At 40.9% G+C, this 26,375-nt stretch overlaps 1 protein-coding gene across 1 annotated transcript in view; it reads right to left on the bottom strand.

Annotated features, from left to right (window-relative positions):
• Window positions 1-26,375, bottom strand: part of LOC115471141 (dynein heavy chain 5, axonemal-like) — a 766,968-nt gene that overhangs the window by 435,084 nt on the left and 305,509 nt on the right. The window contains 3 exon segments of the mRNA XM_030204834.1: window positions 2,646-2,957; window positions 11,014-11,231; window positions 22,609-22,798. Of these exon segments, the coding sequence (XP_030060694.1) occupies window positions 2,646-2,957; window positions 11,014-11,231; window positions 22,609-22,798 (720 nt within the window).

The following is a 26,375-nucleotide window of genomic DNA, read 5'->3' as shown; positions in this document are numbered from 1 at the left end:
GTTAGGCGCAGAACCCAGCACTAAGCGCTTACCGCCATTTATAGAATTTGGCTCCGAGTACATACAAATGTGCATATATATGACCATGTCTACCAGACCAAGTTCCCAAGGAAGACTACGGGGAAAAAGGGGGTGGGGAGAGGGAAATAATTTAATATCAAGGCATAAAAATCATTTCTAAGACCTCAAATGTATTCTAGAAATTTATTTTAAAAAATAATTATTTCTAAAAGGTGATTTAGGAATTTTAAAACGTTATACAATTTAATGTACCAGCCCAAATCTATGAGGATTATCTAAAATTGGTCTTGTTTCATATTTCATTTTACAGATCCGTGTTAGTGCCAGCATCTGTTTATATGCCTCCTATGTCCTCATATCACAGCATCCTCCTCAGTGAAATGTTGCACTGGCTTTCTACTTCAGATATTATGAACTTGTTGTGCATGTCAGCAAATTGTACAGAATTCCTCTTAAATATAATTGAAAGCTAACATGGTATGTGCTCTTGTACTTGCTGAAAAAAAAGAGTCATGTTATTGTTATAAGTTTACAGCAATAAGTACACCTTGTAGATATGTCTGTAAGCAAACATGGAAAGAATATAACTGGAAACTGAAGGACAAGAAAGAGATGTAAAATCCAAAAAGAATGAACCAGGATGGAAGACCATAAAGATCAATAATGATTTTCATGGTACTGCTCATTTGATGAAGGGGCTGAAATAGGGGGTCTTTTACTAAAGTTTAGCTCAAGCTATCTGCAGCAGGGCCCATTTTATTTCTATGGGCCCTGCTGCAGATAACTCAAGCTAAGCTTCAGTAAAAGACCCCCATAGTTTCCTAAGTCTGGCTTCATACTCAGGGGCCCTTTTACTAAAGGACGTTAAACAGTAACATGTGGTTAGCAAGTGAGAAAAGGCTTACTGAAAAATGCATTAAATCATTATGTGGTAATTTCCCTGTTTCCACATGCTAAGCGCATGTTAGCTATTTTGTAATATGTTTTTTGAGGGGATGGAGAGTGGGCATTCCTGTGTGCTAACTGGATAATACTGGGTTAACACAGGGGCACTTAGCACCTCCTAAATAGGAGGCAGTTAGTGCTTCTGTGTTATTTTTTCACAGTTGCTGTGCCGTATGCTAATGGGAACATTAGCGCACAAGCTGCAAAAAAAAATGGCCAATTTGAATGCCACGGTAAATCTGGGCTTAGTGCGTGGAATAGTCCTATGTTAGAAAACACTAAGCTCAGATTTCATTGCCCCTTATTAAAAAGGCCCGCAAGTTAATTCTTCTGTTCATCTGCCAAAAAAAGCACCACAGTCTGTAGAAGAATCCATCTTTCTCCAGGACCAAAATTATTACTAGAACTGTGCCGAAAAACAAGGATTATGAGGACAGTATTTGGTAGACAATGCTATATTTTTTCAGGCTGCATGATTCAAGGGATATCTTGCACTGTCATGCAGAGGTGTACTCCAGTGAATCAATCTTTATAAATAATTCCCACCTCTGAAGCTCACTCCATGCCAGACTGAAGCCCCCCTGAAGCCTGCCCCTGAAGCCCCCTCTGTAGTGTTCGTAGGGTGCCCCGCCCTCAGCTCCACCCACCCCTGACATAATTCGCAACTCCAATGTTCTGAAGCTCACTCCGTGGCTTCAGTGCAGGGACCAGGGTTCGTGGTTTCGTCATGGTGTAGACTTCCGTCTCTGGCCATCTGTCTGTGCCCCGCCCTCGCATCACAATGTTATGACGTCGAGGGCGGGTAATCAGACCACAGGACACCTCCTCCAACGTTCGGAAGCTGACTGTGGCTTCACTGAACTTCAAAAGAACTACATTTCAAAGGTAACTTTGCCTGCTACACCACGCTGCCTCTCAGAGCCCGACGGAGGGAGGGAGGGACGCCCTAGAACTGGCAGGGAGAGGAGAAGGGGGAGGGGGACCCTGGAACTGGGTGGGAGGGGGGAGGGGGCCGACCCTGGAACTGGGAGGGGGGCCGGAACTGGGAGGGAGGGAGGGAGGGAGGGAGGGGGGCCACTCTGGAATTGGGAGGTAGGGAGGGAGGTAGGCTGACTCTAGAACTGGGAGTCAGGGAGGGAGAGGGACCACCCTGGAACTGGGAGGGAGGGGGGAAGGAGGGGGGCCACCCTGGAACTGGGGGACAGGGAGGGCGGGACGGCCACCCTGGAACTGGGAGGGGGGATGGCCACCCTGGAACTGACAGGGACGGGGGGAGAAAAACCCTGGGACTGAGAGGGAGGGGGGCCCTGGCACACACTCTCACTCTTACACACACACTCTCTCTCACACAGACACACTCGCACCCAGTCTCACTCTGTCTGTCACACACACACACTCACACATTCACTCTCTCTCTATCACACACTCACTCTTGCACACACTCTGAAAAACATACACACTCCGATGCAAACCTTGCTAGCGCCCGTTTCATTTGTGTTTGAAACGGGCCTTTTTTCCTAGTGTCTTAATATCACCAAAACAGTTGTCTTAATATCACCAAAACAGTAGAAAGGCGATCTCATTAAAAATATTTACATACGAACTATAAGAAAATAATAAAGTCCTATTAACAATAGATGTAAAAAAAAATGTCATCAGCGAAAAATTTATTTCTGTACCTGGAAGATGCTGTTAAAACAGTTCCACAGCATGTCATGATGCTTGGATGGAAGAGTCTGAAGCCAAGCTTTTAAGATGGGCCTCCAGTCCAGAACTGAGGAGCTCATAAAGACCATACCATTTCGGGAGACAGTTGCTGGAGAAGCATTGTCAATATTGTGAGGTTCAAAGACAATTTTGCAATTTGGGGCCATTGGAATGCGATCTCCGTTAGCCAGGGTTAGTGTTTTATTGTCATCTAGAACAGAGTTCAGGTTTTCAATCCAGATAGCATCCACAGGACCATCCAATAATATCCAAATGTGTTCACCCTGAAATAGTGAAGTGCATGTCCTGATTAATTTCATTTATTAAAAACTTAAATACTAGTGTCTTACAATAAAATAAATAAATAAATAACATTCCTACCAACTCATAGCACAATCATAACCCACACACTCAAATATACTCATTTGTACATTAATGAATCAACTGGAGGTATCATGATATTGCCTAGACAGAAACATCCCAAACGAAGATCCTCAAATCATCACCAAGGGCACAACAAGGTCTTCAGCTTATTCCAAAGCTCCAGGGCTGCAATCAAGAATGCTCTAGCCCTCCATTTCATCTTTTCCATTATACTAAATGGGAGGAATAGACACTAATCGGGTAAATCTATAAGGTGGAAGTGAACATTTAGGCACCAAGAATACCAGCATGCACACACATATGTGCACATAAATGCCAATGTCACAGCTACATCTAAAATCTTGAGACCAGAGCTCAACAATTTTAGTATAGGCACCATCAATTATTTCTTACTCAAACATTTATTTTGGTAGTGACTCTTTTCACATGAAGTGCACTGTCTCATGACTCACCAAATTCATCATCAGTCCAACTATTTATTTATTCTCATAAAAAATTGTCTTTTTAAAAAATGTTATTATTCTCATTTTGTACTTATTTATATATATGTATAAAAATGTCAACTTATCTTCATTACAACAGGATCCTAGCCTGATAAGCTACTAAACTATGCTTCTAAAAACATTGTTTAATAGTTAAAAATCCCAAAATATCTAATCTTGCCACTTGGAAAGCTAAGAGATTCTCCAATAACTTGAGTCTCTTTGTGTAATTTGGAATTTTAAGCATTCTGCTTTAGATTACAGGCATTTTAGGCGCATGATTAAGACATACCTGTTTAGGAAATTTGTGTTAAATTCTATAGATTAACTATTAACAGTTGTTTATTGCCTTGTCATTGACTTTACTGTAAATTTTAAAGGGAATTTTATTTTTTGCCATAATGTAACATTATTAATCTCTGGTAATTTTCAGATTTATGTTTTATATCTGCATAGAACTGAAAGGTAGATAACGGACTATAAGCTATTGTGTTATATTATGTTATTTTACATATAACAAAAGGATCAGGATCCTCTACAGTAAATAGAGGCTATCTGAAATCATGTATGGAATGGAAGGCAACAAAATGAAACGAGGTTTGCGCCACACATGAGAAGAGCCTGGAAGACCTGAATTTGTATAGCCTAGAGGAAAGAAGGGATAGAGAGATATGATACAGACATTTAAATACTTGAAAAGTATTAACATAGAAACAAATCTCTTCCAGAGAAGGGGAAATGTTAAACTAGAGGACATGGACTGAGGTTGCGGGGTGGTACACTTAGGAGTAATGTCAGGAATTTCTTTTTCACAGAGAGAGTGATAGGTGCCTGGAATGCCCTTCCAAGGGAAGTGGTAGAGGCAAAAATAGTGATGGAATTTAAAAAGATGTGGGATGAACATAGAGGAACTCTATTTAGAAAATAGATGGTATAAAAGAAAATTAAAAAAAAAAATCTTAAATGGCTGCAGGTTTGTGGATGTGTAAGTGACGCATGAACAGCAACTCCAGCTGTGAAGAACTAAGGGGCCCTTTTACTAAGCTGCCATACAGCATGTGCCAAATTGGCACTACCACCCAGCTAGCATGTGAGTCAGGCGGTAATTCTGAATCTGACGCATGCCAAATCCCGCGGTAGAAAATAATTTTCTATTTTCCATCGCAGGCCGCTTACCTGGTGGTAAACAGAAGTTGGCGTGTGATATTCGCTTACTGCGTGGATAGTGCGTCAGACCTTACCGCTAGCTCAATAGGTGGCAGTAAGGTCTCAGGCCGAAAATGGAAGTGCATTGGTAGCAATTTTAGTGCACATCCATTTTCCAGCCCCTTAAAAAAAGGCCCTTTCTGCTAGATGCAGTAAGAAATGACCCAGCTCGTGCCCAAAAGATGCGCTCTCACTACCGCAGGCCACCTTTTACCGTGGCTTAGCAAAAGGACCCCTTAGGCTGGTGCTGTGCAGCCTTTGTAGGTCTGCGTCTGTATATGGCAATCCAGTTTAGGATAGGCTGGAAAAGGATTCAATGGCAACTTCATTAGCTGGAACCGAGGATAGTGCCAGGCAGACTTTTATGGTCTGGGTCCCACAAATGACAAGACGTATTCGGATAGGCTGGAGTGGGCTTTGGCGGTAACACCAGTAGATGGAACATAAGGACAGAGCTGGCCAGACTTCTACAGTCTATGTCCCATAAATACCAAAGAAAGACCATGATCAAGTATATAATATTACGCTCATTGTTGATTTAATCATGAATTGATAATGAGTGTGACTGCTGGGCAGACTGGATGGGCCATTCAGGTCAGTATCTGCCATCATTTACTATGTTACTATGCGATATACAAAACTGTTGTCCTAAGTTTATCCGCCAAGTTAACTGCGCACCTATCTGAATATCGGCTGGAGCCCAGTTAACTTCCGGGTTGTTAAACTAACCTGATGTTCAGTGTTGGAGGATGGACATGCTCCCATCATTGAATATCTGGGGTTAATTCAAACCTCGGCTGCAAGTGGCATACAAGCTGCTTACTGCCACAGGCTGAATATCTGGACCCTTATCTTTACCTCTCACATCACAACCTTAAGGAAAATCTTCCTACTTCAGCTGTAATCTTTGTTTAATCTTTGGTTTTGTTATTTTTTTTAATATAAAATTGTATTGTAAACTACTTTACTGTACCTAAGGAAAGGTGGTATGACAAGCAAATTGAACTCATGCTCCATCTTCAGTGAAGAAGCCATGTGTGGGAGGGGAAAATGATTTTAGGACCTAGACATCTCAGGTGCTCACTCGAAGACCTGCAGCTGTGTCTCTAAATCCAGAGACACCAGATGGAACCCAAAAGGTTCCTTGCTATACATGTCATATAACTCATTACTGTCCACATTAGAAATAATAAGTAATACATGCAGTTCTGCTGTTTTTAATGTGAATTAATATATAGCTCTCTTAGGGGTCCTTTTACTAAGGTGTGCCGAAAAGTGACCTGCGCTGGTGTAAACGCGTGTATTGAGCGCAGGTCCATTTTTCAGTGCACCTGCAAAAAAGGCCTTTTTTTTGGCCAAAAATGGATGTGTGGCAAAATGAAAATTGGCGCATGTCTATTTTGTGCCTGAGACCTTACCGCCACCCATTCACTTAGTGGTAAGGTCTCACGCATTAACCAGGTGGTAATCGTCAGCATGCGCACAATGCCAGTTAGTGCCGCACACTGTAAATTTTCCGGCACATATAAAAAATGAAATTACCACCCAGGCCACGTGGTAGCTGGGTGGTAGTTCTGAAATGGCGTGCGTTGGGCGTGCGTAGGAGTCTACGCGGCTTACTAAAAGGGCCCCTTAATTTTATGGCACAATGTAAATAACAAAAGCACAAAAGGCAGCATGTTAGGGGAAATGTTTCATGCTTTTCACTCAAACAGTTCCAAAAGGATTTGAACTCATCATTACAAAACTATTGATAAGGAGACTGATTCATTTGCAAGCATTTTCTATTAATGATGTCAGAATAAGAAATAACCCCTTATGCTTGCTAATCTACTTTTATTGAGCAGTGACTGAACAATGATGCTGTAAAGTCAAAGACCAACCATAGGTAGTGGTAAAGGTAATTATTTGAAAGTTGTTATACCATCAAAGACCTGCATAAATAAAATGTTTCCTAACTTTAAAATATTCAAAACATTCCTAAATAGGGGGGGGGGGGGGGGGGGGGGGGCGAGGGGAAATCTGTGAATGGCTGAGAAAAGATAAACAGGAAAAATCAATAGAGAAAATGGTGTAAAAGTAAAGGTGGTACAGTGGCGTAGCCAGACCTGAGATTTTGGGTGGGCCCAGAGCTAATATGGATGGGCACGCACAGTGTATATAAGTATGAGTAGTGTCTCTTGGGATCCTACAAAATAATGCCTTAGAATTCACTTGATGATGGATTTCTAAGTAGTCTGCCCAACAGCTGCCCTGCATCAATATAACCACAAACATACTTAATGGAAAAATTGATATTTTTAAATATAATTACATTATTCTATTATCTTAAAATTGATCATACATACGTCTACTACAACGGCAAACCTCTCAACACACGACAGGATCCTACAATATAATTACATAGGAAAAATATATGCAAATTTTGGTGGCACCTCAATAATAGCAATACAAAATTCCTTCACTGCCAGGTGCTTTGTGAAGTAACACTAAAGCCTGCAAAGAAGCTTCTTAACACCAATTCTGAACACAAATACTAACAACAGTACTTTTATAAAGACAGTGGTGAATATACATAGCAGGAATTCGCATTCCATTGGAAAATTCAGACAAGTCAGACTCATAACACCACACAAACCACATGCCAGCAGATTCTCTCACCTTGGTCACATGCAGAACACATACCAACCCTCATGAATTACAGAATAGAGGACCAAAAATTACAAACTGTCCTGTAGCCCGGCATCAGCTCTTCCCTTCCCTACCCTACACCCTTCCCTTCCTTTTTAACCCTCAACCATCCCCATAGCCCAGCATTAGCCCTACCCATCCCTTCCCCATCATCTATCCCGCAGCTAGGCATCAGCTCTACCCTAGCACCCCCCACCCCTCCCTGTAGCCTAGCATCAGCCCTGTATTACCGTCTACCTGTCCCCCCCCCCCCATAGTCTGGCATCTCCCCTACTCTTCCCAATCTCCCCCTCCCTCCACCCTTAAGCGCATCAGCAATCAGCATTAATTTGAAGGCGACGAAACAGTGTGACAAGGCGGTGGCTGTATCTAGAAGGTTGTTGGGCTGTATAGAGAGAGGTGTGACCAGCAGAAGAAAGGGAGTGTTGATGCCCCTGTATAAGTCGTTGGTGAGGCCCCATCTGGAGTATTGTGTTCAGTTTTGGAGGCCGTATCTTGCTAAGGATGTAAAAAGAATCGAAGCAGTGCAAAGAAAAGCTACGAGAATGGTATGGGATTTGCGTAACAAGACGTATGAGGAGAGACTTGCTGACCTGAACATGTATACCCTGGAGGAAAGGAGAAACAGGGGTGATATGATACAGACGTTCAAATATTTGAAAGGTATTAATCCGCAAACAAACCTTTTCCGGAGATACGAAGGCGGTAGAATGAGAGGACATGAAATGAGATTGAAGGGGGGCAGACTCAAGAAAAATGTCAGGAAGTATTTCTTCACGGAGAGAGTGGTGGATGCTTGGAATGCCCTCCCGCGGGAGGTGGTGGAGATGAAAACGGTAACGGAATTCAAACATGCGTGGGATAAACATAAAGGAATCCTGTTCAGAAGGAATGGATCCTCAGGAGCTTAACCAAGATTGGATAGCAGATCCGGTAGTGGGAGGCAGGGCTGGAGGTTGAGAGGCGGGGATAGTGCGGGGCAGACTTATACGGTCTGTGCCCTGAAGAGCATAGGTACAAATCAAAGTAGGGTATACACAAAAAGTAGCACACATGAGTTGTCTTGTTGGGCAGACTGGATGGACCGTGCAGGTCTTTTTCTCCCGTCATCTACTATGTTACTATGTATGTAAATGTAAAACATTTTAATTTTTCATGCTTGGGTACTGCAGAGATGACCCCCACCCAAAAGCCAACATAAAACACCTTTTTAAAATTATTATTTTAACCTGGGCACTGAGCCCATCCCTACCCAGAAACCCACCAACACACCTCCACACCCCCCCCCCCCCCCGGCACTGCAGCAAAGAGCCCACCCTCACCCAAAAGCCCACAATGACACATATTTGTTTTATCTGCTGAGAGGCTTTGGACTGAAGGTGGTGGTGATCAGTGGTGAGGCAGGGCCCAATCCCAGATTAGTTGAGTCCATCATGAGTCCGGCCCTGAATAAAAGCCTCCCCAGTCCCAATCGCATCCTTCCTCAGACCCACTGCCTCTTCCATCCTTGCCCTGTTGTTCTCTCCCCTTTCATCCACCCACCGTAGCTGCAGATGCCTCCAGTCCAGCAACAGCAAGACCTGACCCCGTGCCTGTTTCTTTCTCCCTCTCTCCCCTTTCATCCACCTGCCATGCAGCACGATCCCTCCCGTTGCACCGCACCGGGTCCGCACTAATAAACAACCAAGGCAGAGGCACGGGACCGCGGCTCTCTGCCTGCCGCTACTGTTTCCTGTGCTGGTCCTGACTCCTGCCTCTTCTGTTCTGAGGTAAACGTCCGGGCTGGCACAGGAAACAGTAGCAGCAGGCAGAGAGCTGCGGTCCCACGCCTCTGCTTTGGTTGTTTATTAGTGCTGACCCTGTGAGGTACAACGGGAGGGATCATGCTGCACGGCAGGTGGATGAAAGGGGAGAGAGGGAGAAAGAAACAGGCACAGGGTCGGGTCTTGCTGTTGCTGGACTGGAGGCATCTGCAGCCAGACCAGCACTGATTGGAAGGTTGCAAAAGACTGGGTAGGCCTGGGCCCACCCATAGCTGTGCCCTTGGGTGGTCAGACCTGTCTCCAAAATGATCCAGGACACTAGATCTAGCTTAATAAATGAAAAATGTATAAAATCTGTTGATGTTCCAATGGCTCTGTTGCAAAATACGCTTGAATTGATATATTATATGCAATCTATAATAAGCATAGATTAATTTCATACATTTATGTTTATTAAAAGACTTGATATACCACCTTATCTATAGAGCAATCAAAGCAATTTACAAAACTAAAATGACATAAAAATCACATAATTTAGGGGCTCTTTTACAAAGGTGTGGGAGGGCTATCATGTAGGTAGCACGTGCCAAATTGGCCCTACCGCCAGGGTAGAGCAGGAGCCCAGAGGTAGTTCTGAAGTTGGTGTGAGCAGTTTCCCACAGTAGAAAATAATTTTTGATTTTCTACCACGGGAGGCATTCCCAGCAGTCATCAGCAGTGCAGCCACATTGCCGCGTACTGCCCAATTACCACGGGGTTAGCATGTGAGCCCTTACCGCCATCTAAATAGGTGGCAGTAAGGGATCAGGCTGTAAATAGCTGTGTGCTAATTTTAATATTAGCATACAACCATTTACTGCCCCATTTTAAAAAAGCAAAAAAAGGCAACAGTCTCCTTACTATGATAGAATAATAGTAAAAAAGGTAGACTAATAGAAAACATAAACGTATGAAATAATTTATTGGTGTGAATCAAAAAAACAAACCCGACGTGGCCACTTTTCACCCTCATTGTCCTGAGGGCGAAACGTGGCCACGTCGGGTTTGTTTTTTGATTCACACCAATAAATTATTTCATACGTTTATGTTTTCTATTAGTCTACCTTTTTTACTATTATTCCATTTTTAAAAAGGCCTTTTTCCCACCGCTGTAAAAAGTGGCCCAGCATGCGTCAAAACTAGCATAGGCCACTTTTTACTATGGCTTAGTAAAAGGGCTAATTATTAAATAACAGAAAAGACACCAAAAGACATGACAGCAATACCTATTAACAGGGACCACAAGAAGCAACATAGAAAAGTATGCATACATACATATGCTCACATGCATACATACGCATATACGTGTAAGTGTATAGAGGTTGTCAGCCTATGATCATGCTAACGGATAGCAATTTGAACCATGCACTCAAATCATGGCCTTCTTGACTTCTAGAAGAATCCAGGGCTATTCTTTTTCCACACTGTTACAAAAATTCCACTGACTGTCCCCATGACCTCTAGAGAAATATGCATATATTCCCATTAAAAAACACAAAACACATCTCACTATGACTGACAAACAAGGAAAACTGCATAAAATGCATGAAAGGGAAAGCACAATTTGAAGACTTTTGCATGATAAAACATGATGAATCTTGATTACATGATTTCTCAGTTCCTGAAAATATGTAAGCACACCTATTATAACGGAACAGCAATTTTACCAGAAACACTTAAACAACATTACATTATTACTACATGGAGAAGACAAGGGAAAAAAAGGTTGCATTAGTCATGCTCTGGCTGCCATTATCATTGCTCATCTGAATTACCTTCTTTGCTTTTAAAGTTTTTCTCCACAGAGTAGAGAAAATGCCATCTGTCCAGTCATTTGTTGTAACATCCAGAGTTCCAAACATCTGGGAAGCTGTGATTGCTTTTGGGTTCATCCTCATCTCCTTATGAGGTGCTCCGCAGTCAGTCATTGCTTTCATCAGGATGTTAATGCATTTTGTTTTCCCTGCACCACTGGGCCCTAGAGTCATCATTCCTAAAGACAAAACATATATCAAAATGGAGTTCCTATATTTGGGATATGGCAAGACTCTGATCCTGGACCACATTTGCATAGGGTAATTTTGCAAGTTAAAATGTCTGCCCATTTGATTACTGAAGAAGCATTTTTATCTCTGGGGTAAAGTGCTGTGGTAGCCGTGTTATAACCGTTATAAGGTGATAAATCAAAACATAGAAAAGAAAATAAGATGGTACCTTTTTTATTGGACTAACTTAATACATTTTTCGATTAGTTTTCGAAGGTAATCTTTCTTCTTCAGATCAGAAATAAGAAAATGTTGACAAATATTAGAATATATAAGTGAAACACAAAAGCATTCCAATAAGAATCTCACAGTCTTCCTAGACTGTGTTCAGGAACACATTTGAGGCATCTGTAGTGAAATAAGACAATGGGCACCAGAGGATTTCTAAAAAAAAATTTGATTCTCTCCACTGTGTATACCGACACATAATACTGGAACAACCTCATTAGCAAGTCCTTTTACTATGCTGAGGTAAGCATTGAAACGTGCTTACTGCAAGTTAAATATTATCTACCGCAGGGCTCGCTGAGGTGATCAACAGTAGTTTTGCCATATACTCTCACTTCCCATGTGCTAAAAAATAATTTATATTTTTTTAGCACCAGGGGCTTGTTTGGGGATAGACAGTGGGCGTGTTCAGCGCTGATGGGTTAGCATGTGAGCATCACCACACGCTAACCCATTAGTGCATGATTTGCACATGAGCCCTTTCCACCTAGAAAATAGGTATAGTTAAGGGCTCACATGCTAATGGCCATGCAGTAATGGAAAAATTAGCATGTGGCCATTATTGCCGATATACAAAAATCGATCATTTTACCCTGCGTTAAAAAGTGGTCTCAGTGTGCAGGAAAACCATGTACTAGTAATAGCACAGGCCACCCAGTGGTGTGCTGGTAAATGTTTAACAACAGGCTCTCTCCCCGGTCCACTTCTGTGCCCCCCCCCATCCACCTCTGTGCCCCCTCCCCAAATTGCAGAGCTGGCTATAGCCGGGGAGAGAGACTGGGGGGAGGGGATGCATTACTCTCTCCAGGAAAAAAAATTTTAAATGCTCCCAGCTTCCAATCTAATTCATGTTTAATGTGGGATAAAATGCCATAAATAAGTTTATAAATATAAACTTTTAACGTTGAGCACCTGATTCTCATAACATGGTGTCTGTTTTAAAAGCCCTTTATCAGGAAAAAAAATCTTTGCAGTAGGAAAAACCAATTCAATCTTTTAAATACAAACCAGGAAGCTTGAACGAGCATGAACAAAAACAAAAAATGATCATACACTCAACGCTTGGAAACAAATACAAAGAAAATACAAATACGCAATAACGGAAAAAAAACAAGCGATATCACCAACTACCAACCAGTAGCATCTATCCCATTAGTGGTCAAACTTATGGAAGGACTGGTGACCATACAACTCAACAACTACATAAACAAATTCACTACTACATGAGTCACAATCAGGATTCTGATCCCAACACAGCACCGAAACAGTACTACTTACTCTCCTAACTAAATTCAAGCAGGAGATAGCAATAGGGAAAAGCATTCTCCTCCTCCAATTTGACATGTGTAGTGCGTTCGACATGGTTAACCACAACATATTACTAAGACTCCTAGATTACTTCGGAATCGGTAGTAACACTCTCAATTGGATCAAGGGCTTTCTAACCATCAGAACATACCAAGTGAAATCATGCACAAATATATCGTCGTCACCGTGAAAACCAGATTGCGGAGTACCGCAAGGATGACCACTATCACCGATCCTTTTCAACCTCATGATGGTCCCACTAGCCAAAGCCTTATCCACCCAAAGCCTTAATCCATTTATTTACGCTGATGACGTTACATTATACATCCCCTACAAACATGATCTAGCTCAGCCTAAACATCATGAACTCATGGGCAAATGCATTCCAACTAAAACTCAATACAGAACAAACACACTGTTTCATCATCTCATCCCAATACAATACATAAAAACCCACAAACATCAACACCCCTGGATACACCCTCCCTATCTCAGACAGCCTGAAAATTCTCGGAGTAACAATCAACCGAAACCTATCACTTGAGACCCAAGCTAAATCCACCATAAAGAAAATGTTTCTCTCAATGTGGAAACTCAAACGTGTGAAACCATTCTTCCCGAGGGAAATATTTCGCAACTTGGTACAGTCTATGGTACTAAGCCACACAGACTACTGTAATGGTATCTATGCAGGATGCAAAGAACAAATTATAATGGAACTTCAGACCACCCAAAACACAGCAGTAAGGCTTATATGAGTGGAGGAGTAGCCTAGTGGTTAGTGCAGTGGACTCAGATCCTGGGGAACTGGGTTCAATTCCCACTGCAGCTCCTTGTGACTCTGGGAAAGTCACTTAACCCTCCATTGTTCCAGGTACAAATAAGTACCTGTATATAATAAGTAAACCACTTTGAATGTAGTTGGAAAAAACCACAGAAAGGTATATAAGTCCCATTCCCTTTCCCTATATTTAGAAAAACACATTTTGACAGTGCCAAACCACTTCGAGAAAAACCACACTGGTCTCCAATTAAGGAACGCATCATTTTCAAAATCTGCACGACAGTTCATAAAATCATTTACTTTACGGCGAGACACCAGGATACATGACAGACCTCATCGACCTGCCAATCGGAAACACCACAAAATCAGCACGATCATACCTAAACCTCCATTACCCAAGCAAGAATGGCCTCAAATACAAATCCACTTATGCATCCAGCTTTTCCTACTTGAGCGCACAACTGTGGAACGCATTACCAAAAATAATAAAAACTATGCTCGACCACCTGAATTTCCAGAAAGCACTAAAAACAGATCTGTTCAGAAGGGCATACCCCACCGACCCAACATAAAAAATCTGGACACTTGCGACACAACGTAACCAAAGACTGTAACAGACATATCCTAACTCTTCCTCTCCATCTCTAAGTTCTCCCCAATTGTCTCTAGCATACATGTACCTCATTCTACCATGAAATCACCTTGTAATTGTTCATACCTTGTATTTGTTCATACCGGAATCGGTTAACGCCATTTACGGTACTATGTAAGCCATATTGAGCCTGCAAAGAGGTGGGAAAATGTTGGATACAAATGCAACAAATAAAAAATAAATAAATAAAAATAAGACAGTCGAAAAGGTCATACTATAAACTAAAATAGGACCAGACTACAAAGTCACAAAGAAACTATATCAACTCGTACACAATCTACTAGACACTACCTTGGTCACCACAACCAAAACAGACACCACAACTGCAGACCAACTAGCCATATACTTCAATGAAAAAATAGTAAACTACGCAGCACGCTTCCTCAGAACACTGCCGACATCGAAAGATTCATCTATGGCATGGACCCAACCTCAGGAGAATATCCAGCGGATCGAATCTGGTCAAACTTCGCTCTCCTCTCGACCGAAACAATTACCCATGCGATCCATAGGTTCTCCAACACTCACTGCAAACTGGACACCTGCCCCAGTAACCTGATAAAATCCGCCCCTGACTGCTTCATAACAGAGGGGAGATATGATATAGGTCTATAAAATAATGAGTGGAATTGAATGGGTAGATGTGAAGCGTCTGTTCACACTTTCCAAAAATACTAGGACTAGGGGGCATGCGATGAAGCTACAATGTAGTAAATTTAAAACAAATCGGAGAAAATGTTTCTTCACTCAATGTGTAATTAAACTCTGGAATTAGTTGCCAGTGTGGTAAAGGCGGTTAGCTTAGCGGAGTTTAAAAAAGGTTTGGACAGCTTCCTAAAGGAAAAGTCCATAGACCGTTATTAAATGGGGAAAATCCACTATTTCTGGGATAAGCAGTATAAAATGTTTTGTACATTTTTGGGACCTTGCCAGGTATTTGTGACCTGGATTGGCCACTGTTGGAAACAGGATGCTGGGCTCGATGGACCTTTGGTCTTTCCCAGTATGGCAATATTTATGTACCTATGTACTTATGACCTCACATCCCATCTAAACTTCATGCTCCAACAAGGTCTCTTCCTGACGGAAAATGGTAACATCCTACTCACCCTTATACCAAAAGATACCAAAAAAAGACAAATGAACTTACCAACTACCGCCCAGTAGCATCCATCCCACTGATGGAAAGTATGGTAACCAAACAACTCACTAACTACATAAACAAAGTCTCCATACTACATGAATCACACTCTGGATTTCGGTCCCTCCACAGCACCGAAACAGTACTAACCTCTTGGCCAAATTCAAGTAAAAAATAGCAATAGGCAAAAGCATACTTCTCCTCCAATTCGACATGTCTAGTGCATTCGACATGGTAAACCATAATATACTATTAAGACTCCTAGACTACTTCGGGATTGGTGGTAAATTACTCAGCTGGATCAAGGGCTTCCTAACCACCAGAACATACAAAGTGAAATCTAACTCAAACATATCACTACCGTGGAAAGCAGATTGCGGAGTACCTCAAGGATCACCACTATCTCTGATCCTCTTCAACTTAATGATGACCCCGCTAGCAAAGTCCCTATTCACCCAAGACTTCAACCCATTCATTTATGCAGACGACATTACAATATACATTCCTTTCAAACATGACCTGACAGAAATCACCAACAAAATCAATCTCAACATGAACACCATGACCTCATGGGCAAATGCGTTCCAACTAAAACTCAACACAGAAAAAACACATTGCCTCATCCTCTCATCCCTACATAACACGAAGAAACCCACAAATTTAAATACACCAGATCACACCCTCCCTATATCAGATAGCCTGAAAATCCTAGGGGGTTACAATCAACTGTAACCTTACATTCAAGAGCCAAGTGAACTCTACAACCAAGAAAATGTTCCACTCAATATGGAAACTGAAACGCGTGAAACCATTCTTCCCGAGGGAAATATTCCGCAACTTGGTACAATCAATGGTACTAAGCCATGCTGACTACTGCAATGGAATCTATGTGGGATGCAAAGAGCAACTCATAAAGAAACTTCAGACCACTCAAAACACAGCAGCCAGACTCATATTTGGCAAAATGCGATTCAAAAGTGCCAAACCCCTCCGAGAAAAATTGCACTGGCTCCCAATCAAAGAACATATTGCTTTCAAGATCTGCACCCTGGTCCACAGAATTATTTACGGTGAAGCCCCGGGATACATGACCGACCTCATAGACCTGCCAACCAGAAACACAGTCATATCAACATGGACATACCTAAATCTCCACTACCCAAGCTGTAAAGGTCTCAAATACAAATCAACCTATGCATCCAGCTTCTCCTACATAAGTGCACAACTGTGGAATGAATTACCAAAAACTGTGAAAACAACGTATGACCACCTCAACTTCCGGAAGCTACTAAAGACCAACCTGTTCAATAAGACATACCCTACCGACCCAACTTAAGTGTCTGAACCCTGCAACACAACGTAACTAAAGCTCGTAATGAACACTAGATAACTCTCCTTGTCTGATTCACAATGTGTCTGTAACATATGAACCTCATTCGACTATAACATCACTTTGTACTTGTTTCTCTACCGGAGTTGGCAAACGCCTTCACGGTACAATGTAAGCCACATTGAGCCTGCAAATAGGTGGGAAAATGTAGGATACAAATGCAACAAATAAATTAAAAAAAAAATATCAGAACATTTGTTTATGCAGATGATGTCCTTTTGGTCTTTCATTGTTCCCCTCTCCGTATTGACCTTACCCCACTTCAGAAATGTCTGATTGCACTGGCCATTTGGCAAAGGGATCATAAACGTGCTCAATGCCTCCTTACAGCTAAGGTGACTTCAGACTCTTCAGAACACCACTATCCATCTACTCTGTTATGCACGTCGTTTTGATTATGTAACTCCACTTTTTATTCATTTTCATTGGTTGTCTATTCTCTTCCATATTCCTTTTAAAATGTTATGTCTTGATCACAAATCATTTTACTCAGGACAGCCTCCCTACCTGGCTGCCTCTACTATTTCCCTATACTCCGGCTTGTGCTCTTAGGTCTCTCGATTCTAACAGATTAGTTCTCCCAGGTCCAAAACAGGCCTGTCATGAGTCTACACTTTTCTCCACTTCTTACTTTCTTGCTCCAAAACTTTGTAATAATTTACAGCCTAGTATCCATTCTGAAAACTTTTTCTTGCACCAACTGCACAGCTGTAGTGACTATCACATAGCAGAAAAACTCCAAGAGTGGTAAGATGACATCAGGATGAATTTTAGTCTGGATAAATATGCTAAGGTAACCACCCCCCCCCCCCCCCCCTTTAAGGAAAAACTGAGTAAAGCTGAAAACTTCTCTCTGACTTAAGATTGTGGCATAAAGGAACTTGAGCAAGAAAGTATGAATACATATCTAGGAACAGAGTAAGGAGAAGAAATCTAGCACAAATTATTGAGAAAAATGATCATCGGTGTATGTTATATTGATATTGAAAAGAACTTTAACAGCACAGAATAATATCTTCATCCATTCCGACCCTCCAATTATACCTCATACGATCACTAAACAACTTTGTATTTGTTAACCACCGACTGGGCAAACGTCTTTGACGGTACTATGTAAGCCACATTGAGCCTGCATATAGGTGGGAAAATGTGAGGTACAAATGCAACAAATAAATAAATAAATAAATACATTTTAGACTGGCCCTTGGGGTGACCGGCTTGTACTCAAATCGCAGGATGTAAGCCTTGGGTTTCTTTTGGATGCACAGTTGTTATTTTGGTGAATGAATCTTTCCTGTTTTTAATGGAATTTTTAAATGTTTTTATGTTATTTTTTTATTGTAAACCGCATTGCTCCACATGCTGAAAAATGTGGTATATTAAGTATTATTTAAACCTTAAGGCTTTCCGGATTTGGGGAGAGAAGGAACTGGGACTGGTGAAGCATCTAGTGGATGAACGGGGGAATATCTTACTATTTCCTACACTGAGGGGAACCTATGTTCTTAGCCAGTCAAATCATTTTGCTTATATTTGCTTTTTCCCTATACAAGATATTATGGAGGAAATGATGCAGCATGTAGAAAAGGCCTTTTGTTATCAAGTGACAATAGTCCCAAGATATCCTTTTTTTATACAGTGTTAAGAGTGGATCAACCTCCACTGAAACTTAATAAGTGGGCCCAGGGATGGCCAAGGGAATTAGGAGAAAACATTATTATAGATATGTTACAGCACTGAGCCAGACAATGAAGGTGGTCCAGGCAGGACTTAAAGAACAAAACTAAAATATGTATTCCAAGCATAATCTCCCTGCAGGGCCTTCTGTAAGGGTAATGCTCAAGATAAAAGTTGTGAAAATGTGAAACAGATATGGCTAATTTGGGTTACCTTTTTTGGTTCTGTCCAGATTTTCAATCATTTTGGAAGGGAATATCCAGAATAGGTTTTGAATTTTGGGTATGCGACTCCCATTTCTCACACAGTTATTTTTGTTTGCTGATTACTCTGTAATTACACCAGCAATAAATACAACTAAAGATGATTTACTTTATTACATGCTATTATTGGCATGTAAAAGTATTGCAGTGCGAAGGCACCATCATTCTCCTCCCAATGTAACTGGATCAGGAACAAATTCAACTATTGGAACCCTGGCCAGGAAATACCCCTGATATGAACATCACCAAAAATGTATGGAAAGTGATGAAACATTTGGTGGCAATACATAATCCAACATCTGAAGCAAACCTGACAAATGAATCAAAGCTGTGTGGACCCAGGAGGTAATACCAGTTTTCTGCAAGAAAACTAGCAAGATCAATACTGAAAGCATACAGTCATCAAGAACAAAGGATATCATTGCAAATCCTGACAGTAGCAGAATACTTTTGTAAATGCTGAAAGCAGCATATATGATATTTTTTATTAAAAGTATACTGGAGTCAATATTTAATGCTGTTTAGCCAGGTAGGAAAGGCTCCTACATGGTTGAATATTGCTGACTGGATCCCTAGCTAATATTCAGAAGCATTTAACTAGAAAGTACCACTGAATTAGCTCAGGCCATCTAGCACTAACCAGTTAGTGCCAGGGTGGGCCGGGACAGTCTGGCTGGTTCTGGAAGTTATGCAGGCACCACTAATATTCAGTGCTAGTGTACACAGGTAATTTAGGCAAATAGGACCGCGCAAAAAGCTATCCTAACTTACTCGGATAGCTATCCAGGTACTAGCACTGAATCAAGGAGACAACATGAGCCTATCTGGCCCATTCTTTGGGCTGAAGCCAGTGGGCGGAGCTTACCACCATATTGTGTGTCCCCAAACATTCACAGACACTATTGAAAGCAATAACAAACTTGTAAGGTTTATGAATGCCTATAGGCATGCCTATGTGTGTGTGTGGAGGGGAGGGGGGGTATTTGAAAGCTTCCCATACATAACATGGTTTTTTAGTCTCTTGGGGATCCTGAGGCATGAACCACAGTCCACAGGTGCAGGCACTCTGGAGTGGAAGATTTGTTTTTGGAGCCGCGGGAGGCTCGATTTTTGTAGGGGCAGCTTTAAGAAAGGCCCTAGCTGTGCCTGAGCCTTGGGGCCAAGTTGTAGGACCCCTCCCCAGAGTAAATAAATAAAAAGCTGTCAAATAAAAAAACAACCGCACATAGGCAGTCATAAACCTCACAAGCTTGCTACTGTTTTCAACAGCATCTGCGAATGTTTGGGGTCGCACAATATAGCAGCTGAGAAGGGAAGAAGGCTTCAACTTTTTGATGTCATGCCGTCTCCTGTCATAAAACCTCCTTACACTGAATACTGGCAGTACCCAGATAACTTCCAGGGTCAGCTGAAGACCCAGAAATTCAGTGACAGTAGCTCAGAGATAAATGTCAGATTCTAAATCTGCCCACATTGGTCAGCATTTCCAAAAATGCTGACTGCTGCGGGTTGAATATCAACAACTGTTTTGTGCTCATAGCTTTAAATATGTGTTTACAATAACAAAAACAAAGTAATTAATTAATTAAAAGTGGTAGTTGTATGCTTTTGATCTGGCATCAGTTTATTTTCTAATTCATATTCTAATGTTGGCCTGTATAATGTACGTGAGTCAAAAAAAAAAAAGATAAGAAAAAATTAAAATATTTCATTGCATAATTTTGCAAATACTTATTATATAGTTATTAGATTAATGAAAGTATGTCCTCAAGAACAGGTGAAATTCATCATTTCCACAGATTTCTCACAATTTACAGAAAAAGGATAATTTTCAGAAAAAAACAAAAAGAATCACTTGCGTCATAAAAATTTTCCAATTAAACTGCATTGTGAACAGAGGAAAATGTTGCTGATGAAATATTTTTGCAACTCTGTATTAGAAAGTCTGAGGCATGTGCACTATAAAACCATCCTTCCAGCAACTATCCAGCTATTGATTTATTGTTTCCTCCTATCTGCAGTGAAGTGCACTGTGTACATAGTTAATTTGCTGATTATACTGTGGGTGATTTTCCTTATTTACTGTATGTAAAATGACAATAGGATGATGCCTACTCTATTGAGCATCTTAAGAATGACCCAATTTTATAATAGATGAACTCAACCAAAAGCTTGCTTTCATTTTTACTTGCAGCATGCAGTATCCAATTTTCTTTTATGCTAATGTGCTGGTTATTTCTCCCTGTACAGAAAAGTAAAAAGAAAAGAAAAAAGAAAAACTCTGCACTGTACAATTTCCATGGAGGGAGGATGGTCACTTCTCTTGAACATAATTGGTCAGAACTTTCTCCCCTTTAAAATACATCTGTGCAGTTTCAAAACACTCACACAAATTCCCCCAAATTCTATATATGGTGCCTTAAGTTGTGCGCACTAATTTGGCTGCATAGCCAAATTGTACGCACAACTTAATTGATTAACAAGCCAATCAGTGCCAATAATTGGTACTTAACAACCAATTAGCAGTACTAATTGGCTTTAATTAGAATTGAATTGAATCTTCACTACCCAGCCTGCTGTGGCATCAAGTATAAAACCGCCTATGCATCCACCTTTCCTTATGTTAGCGCTCACTCGTGGAATGGATTACCAAAATCTGTAAAATCTATTCAAGATCATTTGGCTTTCAGAAAATCTCTAAAGACCCTATTATTTGGGAAAGCTTACGCTACAGACCCGCCTAGCATCTCTAACTTCTAAACTGCTGCAGTCGCTACGACATATTGAACTCTATTATTCTTTCTCCTTTTCCTCTCCTTTGCTGTTACTCGCTAATCTCTTTACTTCATTGATTTTGATTGTTTGCTGAATTGATGTATGTTTTTGCAGATTGATGTAAGCCACATTGGGCCTGCCCATGGGTGGGAAAATGTGGGATATAAATGCTATAAATAACTAACTAAATAAATAAATAAATAAATAAATACATTTACTAGGCATACTCTGTAATGCAGTGTGCATAAATTCTAGTGCATACAGCTGAAAAGGGGTGTGGCCAAGGGCATGGAATGAGCGGGTTGTGGGCCTTTCAAAAAACTATGGGGCCATTTTACTAAGCCGCAGTAGGCTCTACGTGCATGCAGTGTGCCCAAATGAGTCTACCACCAGGCCAGCGCGTCCCCCTGGTGGTAATTTCAGATTTGGCGTGCGCCCATAATGCCTGGATGAATTATATATTTATTTCCTCCCAAGCGCACCGTTTCTGGAAGTAATCGGCAGTTGGCTTGCACCGACTGGTCACCGTGCTTGTAGCGCGTGAGCCCTTATGGGTGGCATTAAGGGCTCAGGTCAGTTTTAGGCGTGTGCTGGTTTCAGTTTTACCGCATGCCCTTTTCCCGTCACATTAAAAAAAACCACTTTTTTGCAGACGCAGTAAAAACTAGTCCGGTATGCCTAATACATGCGCCTACACTGCCGCAGGCCACTTTTTACCACAGCTTAGTAAAAGGGCCCTTATGTGCACTATTATAGAATAAACCCGATCTCCACCTAACTTAGGCACAGGTCTTTAGGCTTGGTGTTTTGTGGCCTAAATGGGTGCGCCTAAATTTTAGTTGCAAGAATGACGCATGCACGTCTTCTATAAACTGAAACTAACTTTGGGCGTAATTTATAGAATCACGCTAACTGCATGGTTTTTCAGTGCCGATTTTTAAGGTGCCACTTATAGAATTTGGCCCTGTATGTATATAGGTATGTATTTATATTCTTTCATGGGACAGATATCCTGATTCTGTCTGCATTTTTTTAGTTGGTTAGTACTGAAAAGGAGAAACCTCTTCTAGTATTACAATGCTTTGTAAGGTCACTTAGCATGCTAACCATGTCTGACGCGCTGTGTTTCATACAGCTGAATGAGTTTAAGAATCCAGGGAGGATGATGAATCAGCCCGGCTTCCTCTGTCTGTTTCTGAATAGCTCCCTCTAACTCTGGATACCCAGCCTTATCGAGAGTAATTCCAGGGAACAGGTCATTAATCAGGCTCATGAATAAAGGTTCATCTTCATCTACCTGCAAAGTCCAAAAAAAAAAAACCCACCCCAGAGAGACAAAAGATTAATATATTTCATTCACAATACTGATAGACTGACATTTACAGATCTAATGCTGGATATATTTTGATAGCTGTCCGAATAAATGGGCAAATAGAGGGATTAATTCTATATGGATGCTCTTAATATTACTGTGTTAAAAATCTATATGAGTGAGCTAGTTTGGGATTACAGCTAAAATTCTCTTTGTGATATACATACTAAAAGTAAGTCTGTTTATAAGAATAAGGTACAAATTTCAGTTCAACTCAAACTCACTGTAATGAGATCTAACTGGCCATGAAGTGTCCTTCCAAACAGATTTCCACTGAAACATTTGACAACTAGAGACCTGTGACCCTGCCTCACATAGGAAGGTAACAAGGCACTCAAGTACCTTGTTTCAGTTAACCACAGAAACAATTTAAAAATAAAAGTTCAAATTAATCCAAAATGAAATTCATTTAAACTATCTGATAGCACAGAAAGCTAAAAATAGTTTAACAATATCTCACACCCAGTTAAGGATGGAATGACTGCATTTTCAAGTCTTCCGTGCTAGACAAGTCAGACAATTACAGTATTTCATAAAGCAAAGTCACTCATCTGTAGCAGGTGTTCTCCAAAGACAGCAGGCCAAGTATTCTCACAGATGGGTGATGTAATCTGACGGAGCCCAGTGCAGACGCTTAGTAGCGAGATTATTGGAGAACTTTCAAGCAGCATTCCACTGCACATGCAGTGGTGCCTTCCCTCGAATCCCTCCCAACGCGAAAGTGCGGATCCCTCAGTCTTGTAAGATAGCTACAGGTGGGAGGGTATGTGAGAACACTGGCTACAGGTAACTTTGCTTTCTTCAAGAACAAACAGGTCGTCGTATTCATACAAATAGGAATCCCTAGCTACCAGGCTCACTGAAAACAACAATGCTAGGAGAATAGGGAGGGACTCAAAATGTTGAGGCCTGGAAGTAAATTATCCTGAAACTATTTACATACTAGTTGTGAAAGTGCAGCCTGGATCTAGAGAAAACTAGGCCTAGAGGGGGTGGAGTTGGATTCTAAACATCGAAAAAATTCTTAGAAACTGGGACTAGGGGATTCTAGACACCAAACAAATTCTTCACGCCTGACTGCCCAAACCGGCTGTCAGGTCAGGTGACCTGCTCAAGACATTAATGAGATGTGAATGCGTGTACAGATCACCATGTTGTAGCTTTGTAAATTTCCTCTGGAGACTGACCTCAAGAGCTACCGAAGTAGCCATGGCTTTGACACTATGAGCCTTGACATGATCCTCTAGAGTCAACCCAGCCAGGGCATAAGTAAAGGATATGTAATCTGCTACCCAATTAGAAATTGTGTGTTTGCCAATGGTTACCTCATCCTGTTTGGGTCACAAGAAACAAAAAGCTGGGTGGACTGTCTATGGGCTTTAATCTGCTCCAGATAGAAGGCTAAGGCTCGCTTGTAGTCTAAGGTTTGCAGTAAGCTCTTCCAAGGATGGGCATGTGGTTTGGGGAAATATGTTGGCAGGATGATTCACTGATTAAGAAGGAACTCTGACACTACAATAGGAAGGAACATAAGGTGCAAGCGGAGAAACTTAGGGTGAAACTTAGTGTAAGGTGAATCAGCTACTAGGGCCTGAAGCTCTACTGACTCTGCAAGCTGAAGCGACTGCCACCAAAAACACTACTTTCCAGGTCAAATACTTCAGATGAAAGGAGTCAAGTGGCTCAAAAGGAGCTTTCATCAGCTGGGAGATGACAACCTGGAAATCTCATGACAGTTGGAGTTTGACAGGGGGCTTTGTAAATAGCAAATCTCTCATGAAGTGAACAACTAGATGATGTACAGAGTTGGGCTTACCTCCCATACAGTGATGATAAGCACTGATTGCACTTAGATAAACACAGAGTTGGTTTTCAGACCAGACTCAGAAAGGGGCAGGAGGTACTCAAGAAGTTTTTGTGTATGTCAGATGAGGGGATCTGAGGCCTTGCCCTTATGACAGTTGACAAGCCTCCTCCACTTAAATTAGAAACACCTCTTAGTGAAGTCTTTCCCGGAAGCCAGCAAATTGCAGGAGACTCCCTCCAGCAACTCTAAGGATTCAAATTCTATGCTCTCAACATCCAAGCTGTGAGGGCCAGGGATTGGAGGTAGGGATGTGTGATCAGGGTTGTAAAATATTCCAGTCTGCACGGACCTTCAAAGGACAGTTCCAGAAGATATTTGCTGATTTTTAGAGGGTGTTAATATTATTTTTCAACATATTGCTTTAAAGTTTTTATTTCCACATACATTGTTTTGCGTTTGTGTGACATCAGTGTCGCGTCACCCGCTCATTATATATTCTTTGTTTCAGGATACACACACCATGTGTTTTTTGAGCAGCACAGCAGTGGTTGGCATGATCTTTATTTCAAGGTAAGCTTTATGTATTTCATTGGAGCATTATGTTTTTTTCACCCCTTCCTTCAACTATTTCTATTATGCAAATTAAGAGCTCCCTTTTCCACAGATTAGTAAAGGTTCTGTTTTCTGTCCAGCTTGCTTTTCTAGACGTTACTGGAAAATCTTCATACATAAGTTATCATGAGATTTAGTTCTTTTTAGTTCCCTATTTCACTTTTTTTCAACTTGTTTTTAATTATAAGATTTGACATTATTGAATTGTCTATTCACTAATGGTCACATCGTGGGTGTTTGGTAATGTTATGCAGGAGTAAGTTCCGTAACTAGTGTTTTCACTTGATTTTACATTACTGGTTAATATTTGCGGTCACATACAGAGTTACTGTCCTTGTTAGCATGTATGTCAAGTACATTATTTCCCTTAAAGGATTTAGATACTTCACTGTGGGTTAATTTTGACTGTATTTTTTTTTCTTTAAATTTATTCTTTTTATATATATTTTTGAGTAGATTATCACCATGTTATTATTTTTTAATTTATTTATGACATTTTACCCCCACATTAGCCCGAGAGTGACTCAGGTGCAATGTGGCTTACATAACAAACGTATTTCCTTGTATAGGTTTTCCAATAAGCTATCTGATGTTACGCTTGGTGTTGGCTACTGATCTTTTAGGTAGGGATTCCCTTCTTTTTTCTTATTGCTAAAGTGCCTATTGATGTATTTATGTGTTTTAAAGACCTACTTTTAATATTTATTTATTACAAATTAATATTTTAGAGTTCCAGACATTTTTAAGAGTTCCAGATGCTACACTTGGTATTTTAGTTTTAGTTTGTAGATTTTTATTATCTTTTATGCTTGGATGCCTCATTTATTTCATTGATATTATTTGTTCTTTTAGTATATATAGTTCTACTTTTGTACATTGTATATATTTTCTTATCCAATATTTTATTTGTATTGATTTAAACTCCTGATGCAGGCCATCTAGGCCAAATGGTGAGGATCTAATAAAGTGATCTTTTTTGACACCCTTGGCATGAGACTTTTGTTTTGGTCTCCTCCCACTATTTTGCTTGTTTTGTGTGGTACCCATGGAGGGTAGTTCTTCTGTTGTTTTTTGCATTAGGTT

Source organism: Microcaecilia unicolor, chromosome 1, assembly GCF_901765095.1.
Source record: "Microcaecilia unicolor chromosome 1, aMicUni1.1, whole genome shotgun sequence".
Taxonomy (NCBI): Eukaryota; Metazoa; Chordata; class Amphibia; order Gymnophiona; family Siphonopidae; genus Microcaecilia; species Microcaecilia unicolor.
This window is presented reverse-complemented; position numbering and strand designations above follow the sequence as displayed.